At 41.4% G+C, this 13,209-nt stretch overlaps 1 protein-coding gene across 1 annotated transcript; it reads right to left on the reverse strand.

The window, feature by feature from the left end:
- Positions 1-2,751: 2,751 nt before the first annotated feature.
- Positions 2,752-10,476, reverse strand: LOC149281078 (BTB/POZ domain-containing protein KCTD17-like). The gene is made up of 6 exons (XM_089499769.1): positions 10,291-10,476; positions 9,926-10,034; positions 8,258-8,343; positions 3,886-3,993; positions 3,276-3,401; positions 2,752-2,841 (listed from the first exon to the last, which is right to left on the reverse strand). The coding sequence occupies exons 1-6, from the start codon at positions 10,474-10,476 to the stop codon at positions 2,752-2,754; spliced, it is 705 nt and encodes a 234-aa protein (XP_089355895.1).
- Positions 10,477-13,209: the final 2,733 nt, after the last annotated feature.

Consider the following 13,209-nt stretch of genomic DNA (forward strand, 5'->3'; position numbering starts at 1 on the left):
GGGAGTTATGAGTATAAATGATAACTTTAAAGGTGAATCAATAAATTTTCCTTGGCACATACTTTGTTGTGTTGAGTATTGTGTGGTAGGATTTAATAAAACTGGTGGGATTTGATGAAAGTGTGTTTTATTTGTTATATTACACCAGGTGATTACCACTGTACCCTAGGTAATAATGCAATATTTGAGTGACATTCCCCACATATTAATCTTTCTCTCCTTAGCAAAAACTAATAAAGCCTTTTTTATTAATTATAAAGCCCACAGGAAGGAGTATAATAATAGTTTTAGTGTTTGTCTAGTAGGTAAAAAAAATAGAGATAAAACACACACATCAAGCGGGGATACAGCAGTCAAAACATTATGTAATGAAAAATACATTATTTTTGAAAAAGACAATATGAACTACCATTAAAACTGTTTATAATTAACTTGTTTTTTTTGCTGTTCTTATCTACATGAATATCTATACCATCACAAAATGGAAAGGGTGTGACGGATTACACCTAGGAGAATACAGAAATCAGTGAGAACAGCCATTTTTAAATGCTATTCTGAACAGTTTTCTGTTTTTCTTTTAACAAAGAAAAACAGTATGTAATATGCAGCGTAAAAGACACTGTACACGTTAAACCTGAATTTCAAAACACAAGCTATAAAGCCGTCTTTAATACATTTCATTACATAATAACTATATTTTATGCATTATTACTTTATAATATAATGAACAACACCAGAATAATAAAACCTTAGTGGAGGATGGAGAGTACTACGTATAAGAAATCGAAAGCTAAACCTAGTATTTGCTAGGATGTAGAATTTGTATTTTATTCTATTATTATTATTAATTTTATTTTTTGGGGGGAGTGTAAGTGCCCAGAAAATGTTTTCCATATTCCAAACACAACCAAGCTGGTATTTTCTTTTCCTGAATGTTTGCTTAAACATGGTATATGTATAAATCTGCATGTTGACAAGCTGCACTCTAACTTAAGTGTAGCCTTAATTCTAACATGCGGAAGAACTGGTTTATTACAGTTGAATTATACAAACAAAAGGCCTCATGCCCTCATGTATAATACTGGCATGACAAAGAACAATTCTATTAGCAATTGCGTGTACATTCTGAACTTTTTTTTGTACAAACAGTTGCAGATCTTATTAGAGGATTCATTGTATAAATCCCATATTTTTATATAAAGTGGGTATTTACCAGGTTCATTTATTCATGTTTAAAATATGGAGATTATACTTTCCTCTTGTTAAGGAAAAAAAAGCGTTGACAAGTCAGTATTGTGGAAGTTGTTCCTTTTAATGTAATTGGATATTTGCATGTTTATTAATTTATTTACAATCAATGTGCATATATATAATTAAGTGCTGATATTACCATACACTGATCAGTCATAACACTATAATCACCTGCCTAATATTGTGTAGGTCCCCCTTTTGCCGCCACACAGCCCTGGCCTGTCAAGGCATGGACTCCACTAGACCTCTAAAGTTATGCTGTGGTATCTGACACTAAGACATTAGCAGATCCTTTAAGTCCTGTAAGTTGCCAGGTGGGGCCTCTATGGATGCAATGGGTGCAATGAGTTCTCCAGGTAAGCAACGCACACGCACCTGGCCATCCATGTGATGTAAATGTTCACTTGGTGCCTAATATATCCCACCCACTGACATGATAATAAGATTATCGGTGTTATTCGCTTCACCTGTCACTGGTCATAATGTTATGGCTGATCGGTGTATATGTATGTATGTACAGTAAACAGTAGCACCCAGGAACTAAACACTAATCAATACTCACAATATAAATCAGTATATAATGAATTTACTGCAGAGCTTTAAATATGGCTATATTAAAAATTAACTTTAAATGTAGACAATGTCAGGATATTGTCAAGAAAAAAAGTTAATAGAACAGGGTAATAATCAGATGAAATTGTGGTATTATATGCTGTGACATGATGATGGTAGAGTTGTATATTTTCTTACATTACTTGCAGTACTACATAGAAATAAACAATGGTAACAGGGTTTCTGTTAAAATATTGCTTTATTTGTAGGAGTGTATCACAAAATGGAGTGTGCATGGAAGATCATTTATAACATGTATCATTGGGCACAATACCTTTGGGAAAAAGAAAGGGTTAACTATAGAGGTGTGATGCCCAAATGCCCTGATAAGATTTAAGGAAATATGACCTCAGAAAGTAGTATATTCTGTTAGTTTCACAACTCAAGATAAGATGCTGTGTTTCTTTGCTACTGCTAGATAATGTATTTTATCACCTACAGGTATTTGGTCCAACTCCTTGTTTACAAATTATAAAGGACTGATCACTGATGAGGTTCTCTTATCCATCATGTTAGGCTGTGCCTTGTTTAGTATAACAGATGCCAGTGGACCCCGGATTACATTCAGTGGAAAAGATATTTAGAGGAGTAAGGAATAAAGAAAAGGCTTTAAAACAATAAAGGACAAAATTAATAAAAATAGAGAAGAACATAAAGAGCTGTGCAGATCATCATACCACAGTGTTTATTATAATTCCTTAGGAAACCTATCAAGCCATGTTTTAATTCCATGCCAGCATGGCCAGACAGGCTGAATAAAGATGTATCTATGTGTATCCTAGAAACCTGTCTTGCAATGGGTATTTCAGGATGAGTCAGAGAAACACTGCAAGGTTGAAGAGTGAGATGAGTTTGAGTAAAAAGACCTCTGAGGTACACTCACAAGAGTTACTCTCTGCTGTCCCTTTCTGTCTCCTCCTGGAGCAAAATGCACTCGGGGTTCAGCACATTTTCTTCATCCTGTTCAACGTTACAGCTCTGCCAGGCAATTAAAAAAGGAGAATCAGCACAGCTAATAATAGTACAGGCCGAGGTGCAGAATGATAACTGGGGTCAGTACACAGAAATGTGAGGGAGACTTTTATTTAGCGCTGAAGGAAGCTGTGTATTATTCTAGCAGACTGTATATGGAGAAAGAGAGCACAGAGGTTACAATACTACATACACAGGCTAGCACAGAATACTGTTGCTATGCATTGAGAAGGAGTTATTGATTACGAAAGGATTCTGTGTTAGTACAGGATATCTGTCTGGTTATGTACAAAGGAATAATTATGTGCAGGATGATGTGCAAGCAAAAAAAGCAGAAGTTATGGCAGGATCAGGAAGGAATTAAGGAGAGTATTATCTGTGTGGTTCTGTATATGATGGACAATGATATGTAGCAAGACAGGTAAAACACTTCTGCATACCTCTGCTGCTGAGCAGGACTGGGAACCGCTGGATTTGTACTTATGCTGGAGCTCTCTGGATACCACACAGAGAAATTCAGCCTGCCCTTCACTGCTGTAACTGTACGGAGAGCCCACATTCACCAACTGCAATGAAAACAGTATATTATGTCTCCTCAAACTGGAGAATATCCCTAAATTAATAATTCTTTGAAGGCATTCTTACAGGATTCCATGCTAACTCTGTGTTCCCACTAGTTCTAGATCTCGGATGTTCCATATAAAATAAGGTATGAAATGCCATTAAACACAGTGTTCGTACTGAGTATAATAATAATAATGTCAGATATTAACTATTGTAAGCATCAGGGCCCTCCATGCCTAGTGTATCAGTTGCTCTTAGTTAGTTCTAGTTTTGTCATACCCTTTAAATGCATGTATTGTAAGAACTGTTGGCGGTATATAAATAAAAGTTCATAATAATAATTAAAAATAGACATCACTGATAATGACTGGGTTTGTACTCCTTTTAAAGAACTCCAGGGTTTTATCCCAATAACTAGCTAGTATTTACTATAGTCTGTTCTAATAACTGGCAAATTGCAATAATTAGCTTTAAAGAAGTAGTTACCTGTTCAAATTTCCAGTTGTCAGACATGGTGGAGACCATCTGAGCCAATTCTGCCTCCTGACACTGTAGCACCCGATACACATGCTTCTGCTGGATTTGAAAAACACACTATGATATATAGTTTGATCTTTGATTTTGAACAATTAAAGAGACATAAATAAAATAAAGGATACCCAGAGGGGACAGTGGGTTATGTGTGGGTTAGAAGGACGGATCATTGGATGGAAACAGCACAATATGCATGTTGAAGATTCGAAGGTATGTGTGAGTAGGTGGATAAACATTAAGCATTCATTGGGTCATATCAAACTAAACTGATGATCGATAAACAGAAACACGGTGATGAAAGAGATGCAGACACGTGTATGACATATATATATAATTTCCATATCTATGCATTTAGTTTCAATATGTTATTATCCTCCTATTGCTATGAATCTACGTAACCAAATAATACTGATTATTTTAACAAACTGCTTCCATGGTGGATAACTGGTACATGAAGTCCATACTTGAGAATTAAACATGTAAGCATCGACTGATAAAGTCTGCATGAAATTGCAATGTAGTATCTCCATTTCACAATGATTTGATCGCATCCACTAAATGTTATAGGGGCTTCAGTGACTATTTATATTCTGTGCTACCAGTCGAGCTTAGATGTGCACCAGTATTCCAGAAAAGCTCAGTGTGCCTTAAGCAAAATAGCAATAAAGTCACGTAACACCTGTTTTTCTAGCTGGGCGACATTGCTGTATTTATAACATTCCCAATTTCCCAGTTACTACTTAGCCTTCATAATTAACAGCAGAGACTTTTGTGCCCTTCATTTACGCTGAGGCTTCTATGAAGCTGCAGTGAAAGTGCCTGTCAGCAACGGAGGTTCACAAAACACCAGGGAGTCGGGAGAAAGGCAGAGTGGTGTATGGGAGCCACCCTCCCATTCACCACTCTGGCTCCTCTCCCTCCCATACGCCACTCTGCCTCTCTACCCGGCTCCCTGGTGTCTTGTGAACCTCCGTTGCTGACAGGAGGCAGAGTGGAAGGAGGCAAAGTGGTGTATGGGAGGGGGGAGGAGGAAGAGTGGTGTATGGGAGGGGGGAGGAGGCAGAGTGGAGTATGGGAGGGGGAGGAGGCAGAATGGTGTATGGGAGGGGGAGGAGGCAGAGTGGAGTATGGGAGGGGGAGGAGGCAGAGTGGAGTATGGGAGGGGGAGGAGGCAGAGTGGTGTATGGGAGGGGGAGGAGGCAGAGTGGTGTATGGGAGGGGGAGGAGGCAGAGTGGTGTATGGGAGGGGGAGGAGGAGGCAGAGTGGTGTATGGGTGAGTTATAGTGGTGTATGGGGGGTATAATGAATTTCAGGGTAGAGTGGTGTATGGGTGAGTTATAGTGGTGTATGGGGGGTATAATGAATTTCAGGGTAGAGTGGTGTATGGGTGAGTTATAGTGGTGTATGGGGGGTATAATGAATTTCAGGGTAGAGTGGTGTATGGGGGTGTAATGAATTTCAGGGAGCAGAGTGTCATATCTGGGGGAGTTAGAGTGGTGTATAGGGGGAGGTAGAGTGGTGTATGGGGGGTATAATGAATTTCAGAGTGGCATATCTGGGGGAGGCAGAGTGGTGAATCAGGGAGTATAATGAATTTCAGGGTGCTGCAGGGCATTTATGGGGGGGCGGAGTGGCATATAGGGAGGTATAAGGCATAAATGGGGGCGAATGGCATATTGGAAGTTATAAGGCATATCAGGGGGGCATAAGACATATCTGGGGTAAAAGGTATATCAGGGGACTCAATTGCATATCACTGGCATATAAGGAGTATAAGGCATATTGGGGGCACAGTGGCATATCAGGGGGCACAGTGGAATCCCTGGCATATAGGAGGTATAAGGCATATCTGAGGGCAGAGTGGCAATCTGGGGATCAGATGTGCATAACTGGGGCAGTTTGGTAAATAAAGAAAATATAAACAAGGCTTTTTTCTCATAGTTTTTATTAAATATGAAAAATAGTTAACATATGAATTAATATTTACTAATAACTTATTAAAAACCTAGTTTGAGAAACACTGTTTGGGTTCTTGTAGCTTTTATTATTATGTCAGTAAAATAAGAAGGTGAATAGAGAGAGAGGCCATTACAATAAAGAGATGAAAGTGTAAATTGTACGTTTTTTATTACATTATTTTAAATAAAAAAAAATTGCATTTTTTTTATCCGATTAATCCGAAAAATAATCGGCCAACTAATCGATTATTAAAATAATCGTAAGTTGCAGCCCTAATTGGCTGACTGGTGGATTACTGGTATTTTTTATTTTTTTTTTAAACTGAATTTTTATTGAGATCAGACATAAAAATAACACAGGTATCCTCCATGTAATGCAAAGGAGTAAAGACATAAAGAAAAACAACAGAAAAAAAAAATAAAAAAAAATTGCGCATTACAGTTGGACATTACTGCAAGTATACCGCCATACAATGCGGAAAAACAATGTAGAAATATCATATCGGTATAATATGTATACAATATGTCACATAGATCTCGGATTTTACATTTTTAGGAACAGGGAAGGGGAAGGGACGGGGGAGGGATGGGGGAGGAAGGAGAGAGAAAGAGAGAAAAAAAAAAGGGGGAAGGAGGAAAGAGCGAGAAGAATAAAGCAGTAGAAGAGAAAGAAGAGGCCAAAAAGGTAATCAGGATGCCAGAGTCGCCTTCCGATACCAAATGGTCCGCAAATCTTTCAGGATATAACCACTAGGCATAGGGCAGAATGTAGCAGTATAATACTCATCCCAGGCCGCCCAAGTGTCATGAAAAATGTGTGGAGTGTTAGAGGCGGAATGCGCCATCTGTTCATAAGTACGGGTTGTAGTAAGCGCATACAAGACGTCCTGAATCGTGGGAGGGAGTGGGTCCTTCCACTTGCGCGCAATGCAAACCTTGGCTGCGATCAAGACATGACCCAGTAGTTTTCGCAGTGGGGAGGCTAATGATGGGGGAAACATATCTAACAATGCAATCTCCACCTTGGCCGCGATTGGAATATGCAACAATTCCACTATGAGATGAAAAACAGCTGTCCAGTAGGGTTTAAGCACAGGACAGCCCCACCATACATGGAGCATGGTGCCTACTTCCCCGCACTGTCTCCAGCATAAGGGGGAGGAGGAGGGGAACATTTTAGCTAGTCTGGAAGGAACATAATACCACCGAAAGAGAACCTTCCTATCGGTTTCGAAATGAGTAGCATTTTTTGAGACCCCCTGAAACGAGGAGAGGGCATGATACCAAGTTTGAACATCATATTCCCTGCCAAGTTCCTTCTCCCATTGTAGCATAAATGGAAGTTTGTCATCAGACCCGTGACCCAACAGAGCAGTATAACAAACCGAGGTAGCCCCCGGAACACAAGGAGCTTTCAGGCAAAGCCGAACGATTGGGGTATCAGGACAGGAGGCAGGGAGGTCCCTCAGATGCTGCGAAAGGGCGTGCCGAACTTGTAGATACTTAAAGAAATCTCGACTGAGCAGGGAAAAAGTACTCTGCAGGTCTTGGAAAGAACGTAGACGACCCCCGGAGAACAAGTGGGATACCGAAGTGACACCACAATGTATCCAATTATCTAAGTGGACATGAGGGATAAGGGGTTTCAAAGAAGATAATGGGGAATTACTCACAGAGACTCTGGAAAAGAACAGCCACTATTGGTACCATTGGAAACTATTGTGCCCGTCAACAACTTAACTCTGACTGCTCATTTCTGACTACAGACAGCTCAGGGCCGTCTTTAACGTGGGGCAAAAGGGGTGGCTGCCCCACCCTTACAAAAAATTACTGCAGTTTTTCTGAAGTAATACTGCAGTTTTTTGGACATGAAAAAACTGCAATACTGCACTTTTACTGCAGTATTACTACACATTTACTGCAGTTTTACTGCATTTGTACTTCACTGTACTGCAGTTGTACTGCAGTATTACTGCACATTTAGTGCACTTTTTTTTTTTATATTGCAAACCTACAGTTGCACTTCAATGTACTGCAGCTTTATTGCATTTGTACTTCCGTACAAAAATAACTGCAGTAAAACTGCAGTACAGTGAAGTACAAATGCAGTAATACTGCAGTAAATGTGCAGTAATACTGCAGTAAAAGTGCAGTATTGCAGTTTTTTCATGTCCAAAAAACTGCAGTATTACTTCAGAAAAACTGCAGTAATTTTTTCGTAAGGGCAGGCCCAGTCAGTCCTGGGGGCCTTTAGCAGTTGCTCCTTGTCTAAATGTAATGCCAGTGTTTGAAATATTAGAAAATAAAACAAATGAAAGACGAAAACTGTAAACGGAAAGGCTCCTGAGAACCTTGGTGGTCTCACCTGGCTGACTTCAACCTCCTCCATTTTTTCCTGGATGATTTTAACCAAAGAAGCAATGTTATAAAATTCAGCCTCTTCTAGGACACCTGGCAGAAACAGCATAAGGAGACAATGATTAAAATAAATTCAAAGAGACGAGTAGTGGAGAAACAACAGAATTAAACCATTAATAATGGTAACCGGTATATAATTTGAAAAGGAAGGACATTGGGCCTGATTCAATGATCGATCAAATTACTGGATTTTCAAAGTAAAAAAGGAGCATACTCATTGGTCAACGATTCAACCTTACATATTTGTCCCACAAAACAGCTTGTCAGTGCCATCTTTGCCACTGAACAGCATATCAGTGTCTCAAAATGGTTTGCCTGTGCCACCTTTTGTACTCAAAGAGCTTGTCTTTGCCACGGTTGTCCCTAAACAGCTTGTTACTCTCCCAACTTGTCTCTGCAATCGTTGTCCGCAAATAGTCTGTCTGTGCCATCTTTGCCACCAAACAACTTGTCAGTGCCCCATGCTGTCTGTGCCATCTTTGCCACCAGCCAGCTTGTCTGTGTCCCCAAGTAGTGGAAAAACAGTATAATTAAACAAGTATATAATCTTAAAAGGAAAGACATCGGGCCTGATTCATTAATCAAATTATTGGATTAAAAAAAACGATACATTTTAGCTCACTGGTTAGCGATTCACCTCACAGACAGCTTGTCAGTGCCCCTAAACAGCTTGTCTGTGCTTTCTTTGTCACAAACAGCCTGCCTGTACCCCTGCTTACACCAATTACTCTTCCTCCTTGCTGTGTGCAGACTGATGCAGCATGCAGGGAGTGGATGTGATGTCACTTCCTGCCAGCTGGATCAGTTAGACAAAGCATACAAGAGAGACACATCTCACTGATGACTGGCACCCAGGTCTGACCAACCTCAAGTATGCCACTGCCTGGATTTGATTAATATTAAACATTAAAAAAAGCAACAACATTGCAAAGAGTATTGGTGTTTTTTTAAACTTTACACCTTCTTCTTACTTTTTAAAATAAACTAAGTTGAGGAAATTACGAACCTATTAATATGAGTGTAAAAGTTATTGTTATTATCATTGTAATAATCAGTACTTATTTTATATATATATATATATATATATACACTACATAAACTACACAGTATGCTGGCAACTATTAACGTTAATCTCACAATGAAAGGGTTAATAAATAAAATTGCACACGTAGGACTTGCCCCACCACCCAGATTGCATTCACAGCACCTGCCCAGCACCCAGATGGATGCATAGGACTTGCCATTTTTGTCCCCAAACAGCATGTCTATGCAATCTTTGCCCCAAACACCGTTTCAATGCCCCAAAAACAGCCTCCCAAGCAGCTTGTCAATGCTGCCAAACAGCCTCCCTGTGCCATCCTTGCCCCAAACAGCCCCTGTGTCACCACATATAAAGAACCTGTAATAATAATAACAATAATAGTATTAATAATAATATAAAATGTAATGACAGCTAAACTATTTCTATGAAAGGTAGACTTAATAATAAAGTTACATTATTGATGCAATTTATCCCAAGCAGACTAAAAGTCTCATCATGCTTAGGTGGCTCTCATAACACAAAGCACGGGGGGGGGGGGGGTGCGAGCGTACGAGAAGTAGTAGCGGGTTTTACCTTCTATACAGACATTTTTGTCTATTACGAGTTTTCCATGCCTTAAATAACGTAATATTGCGCCAAAGTAAGCCGGGTCCCTGTCGATGAGAAATGCTCCTGTCTCGTCCTAGAAAGAAGGGAAGATAGGCTCATGGGGTGGAGTGAATGATGATGAGCGGGAGAAAGGAGGAACACTGAGATTTCTAGAGGGTACAAGTGATGACTAAACAAGGTGGAAGGAGGCGAGAAAAGAGCTCTAGCAAACTAAGCAGGAGCGAAGTAAATCAACCCGATTTACTAAGCAGTGTGTGGGACAGTGTAAACACGTGGGACATTACAGACGGCAAGAGGGATGGCGGCATCAGTAGGAGCCGGGGTCTCACCATCTCAGACAGCAGCTTGGACTCCTGGCACAGCCGGCACAAGAAGGTGTTGGGCTCCCGACACAGAGTCTGTCTGGTGGTGAGGAACACGGTGCCCCCCACATTCAGCCGCACCCACTGCCCCACCTCGCTCACATTCCGGTGCGTGGGGTTGCCCCCTGCGCCATCGGCCTGGACACACTGCATCCTTTATGAAGTCCCGGATCACCCCTTTGGCTGTGGTCCTCTCACCACTGTCACCGCCTTTAGAGTGTCGCCGAGATGTGCCCTGATTGCTGCACTCGTGCTTCTAACTCCAGTTCTGGTATTCCACTCGTTATCCCTCACTTTTCTTTGTTTGTTGTTTGCCCCACTCCGTGTCCTGTGTCTCCGCGCCCTCCCACTGCGTGCTCCTCACCGCACCCTCTCTCCTGGGACAGGTTGCCAGCCAGGTGTGCTGTGTATAGATACCTATCTCATTGCAATCCCATCTGTCACTGGATCACTTTCCTCTCTTCCATGGCAATACCTCATACACAAGGCTAACTTAATTCCCTAAGCTGCCTAGTCACATCCATCCATATTTAACATATAAATGTGATTGAAGTATTGAGAACCTAGAACAACTTGTACCAAACCCAAAAACTCATGTGGACTAATATATATATATATATATAAAACTTCATTTTCAGAAAGATCTGGTAAATGGGTTATTATCTGAACCATGACAAAATTATATGACATTTAATGAGTTAACAGAAGCCCACAGTCAACATGACCTTCCATGCTCTCATGTGAAAGATGATCCTTATGTCGCATGGCTGGTGCATAATATTTTTTTTTAAAATATATGAAAAGTTATTTTCAATGTTTTTTCTTTATTGGCGCTAAATGATGGGCAGTACTTACGATTATTGTCTGGAAATAAAACCTTGTTTGTGCTTTAAAAATATATAATGTATGTACATCAAAAATACATTGGGGAAATTATGGTTGAACAAACTAATGACAGATCTAGTTTTGTGTTTAGTAGTTGCAAATATTATTGGTTATGGATGGGTTAAAGGTTTCCCAAACTTGCAGTATATATATATATATATAAACACACTCTACATGGACAAAAGCATTGGGATGCCTGACCATTATACCAACAGGGACTTTTATGACATCGCATTCTACATACAGACACGTTAATATGTCATTGGTCCCCCCTTTGCAGCTATTGCAGCTAAAGCCTTCCACTCCTCTGGAAAGGCTTTCCACAAGATTTTGGAGTGAATTCTGTGGGAATCTGCACATTCATCTAGTAGGGCATTTGTGAGGTCAGGCACTGATGTTGGATGAGAAGCCCTGTAACTGTCACCAGTAGCGGAACTACCGGGGTCGGAACTGCGACCAGTCAGGGGGGCCCAAGGGGTGCTGAGCGGTCGTTTTCAGCAACCGCTTGGCGCCCTTCTGTCTCCTCTGCTCCCTGCCGCCGCCGTAGCCACCACCTGCCTCAGCGCTGCCCCGACTGCAGTGGTGGGAGCGTGAGGCATCTGTCTTGGGTGCCGGCGCTTCACTCTGAGCACCGGCATATGACGTCATATGCCGGCGCTCAGCAGTGAAGCCGCGCGCACCATGGCAGAGCAGCGAGACTCAGGCCTCGCGCCCCCACCACAGGCCTGGACGGTAAGTGACCTACAAAGAGGTAGGGAGAGGGGAGATAGTGAGAAGGGGGGGTAGGGAGAGGGTAGATAGTGAGAAGGGGGGGTAGGGAGAGGGTAGATTGTGAGAAGGGTGGTAGGGAGAGGGTAGATAGAGAGAAGGGGGGGTAAGGAGGGGGTAGGGAGAGGGTAGATAGTGTGGGAATGGGGGGTAGGAGAGGGTAGATAGTGTGGGAATGGGGGGGTAGGGAGAGGGTAGATAGTGTGAGAATGGGGGGGTAGGGAGAGGGTAGATACAGGCAAAGGTACAAAATCACTAGGCAAAGAGTCAAAAACTTGGAAACGAACTTCAGCGACACACTCAGGCAATGAAGACCACAACAGGGTACTGAACAGAGCATTTTAAAATCTCATTACAAGCTCCGCCCCCTGGACCGCATCACAGCAGTCCTGGGCAGTCTCCCACGATCCCGCCTCTGAACCAGTCCAACCACGCCCCCTTCATCACAGACAGGAGGAACGCCGCTGGACTGGGAGCGGGTAAGTACAGAATACTTGGGCTCAATGCTCCGTCGGGCATTATGATGCTGAACGGCAGCAAGGTCCCCGGATACTGTTTTCTGACTTTGACCGACTGCCTGCATTGAAGGGGTTAACAGTCACCTCCGGTAACCGCGGCTCGTGAGCAGTCCTCTGCATGCGAGCACCCGATACTGAGGGATTGACAGTAACATTTTCATACCGCCCAACATTTCAAAATGTGAAAGATGGACACTTAAAAAAAAAAATTAATTGCAGAACTCACCAATACAAGCAATTGCACTTGAAAATGTCAGCACAGTCATGCATATTAAAAATAACCAACACATTGAATTGAATTCCGATAAGGCTCAGCCAGACATACATACTACTTCCATGATGCTGGCTGAGTGTCATGGGAAGTGCAGCAACAGTAAAGCTGCAGATGCTAGCTGTGAACTAAAATTCCTATGATTCTCAGCCAGCCAAGTGTCCACCATAATGCTGGCTGAGCATCATTTGAAGAGTAGTCCACAGCAGCAGAGATTTTTTTTTAATTAAAAAAAGGCTAGGGTTAGCCTCCCTCCTTTGATTTTGGAATCAAATCATTTGCTACTGCAAACATTTTTAGATGAAAAAGTTCCATTTTATTCAGTGGAACATTATTCTTCACGATATTCTTGTAATAGACTTATTTCTTAATTAATTCCTATTTGCCGCTCTGCCCCATGATATGCCTTTTAATCCCCTATATGCCTTATACCCCCTATATGCC

This window comes from Sceloporus occidentalis, unplaced genomic scaffold (genome assembly GCF_023333645.1).
Source record: "Sceloporus occidentalis isolate IW3139 unplaced genomic scaffold, rSceOcc1.0.p SCAF_139, whole genome shotgun sequence".
Classification (NCBI taxonomy): domain Eukaryota; kingdom Metazoa; phylum Chordata; class Lepidosauria; order Squamata; family Phrynosomatidae; genus Sceloporus; species Sceloporus occidentalis.

Bases quoted from the DNA above. Each gene is read 5' to 3' on its own strand.
- LOC149281078 (XM_089499769.1), bottom strand. From the start codon at position 10,476: ATGCAGTGTGTCCAGGCCGATGGCGCAGGGGGCAACCCCACGCACCGG. The intron at 3,994-8,257 runs GTGAGACCACCA...TATATATCATAG, and splicing joins AGGAGGTTGAAGTCAGCCAG to TGTGTTTTTCAAATCCAGCA. The intron at 2,842-3,275 runs GTATGCAGAAGT...ATTGCCTGGCAG, and splicing joins AGTCCTGCTCAGCAGCAGAG to AGCTGTAACGTTGAACAGGA.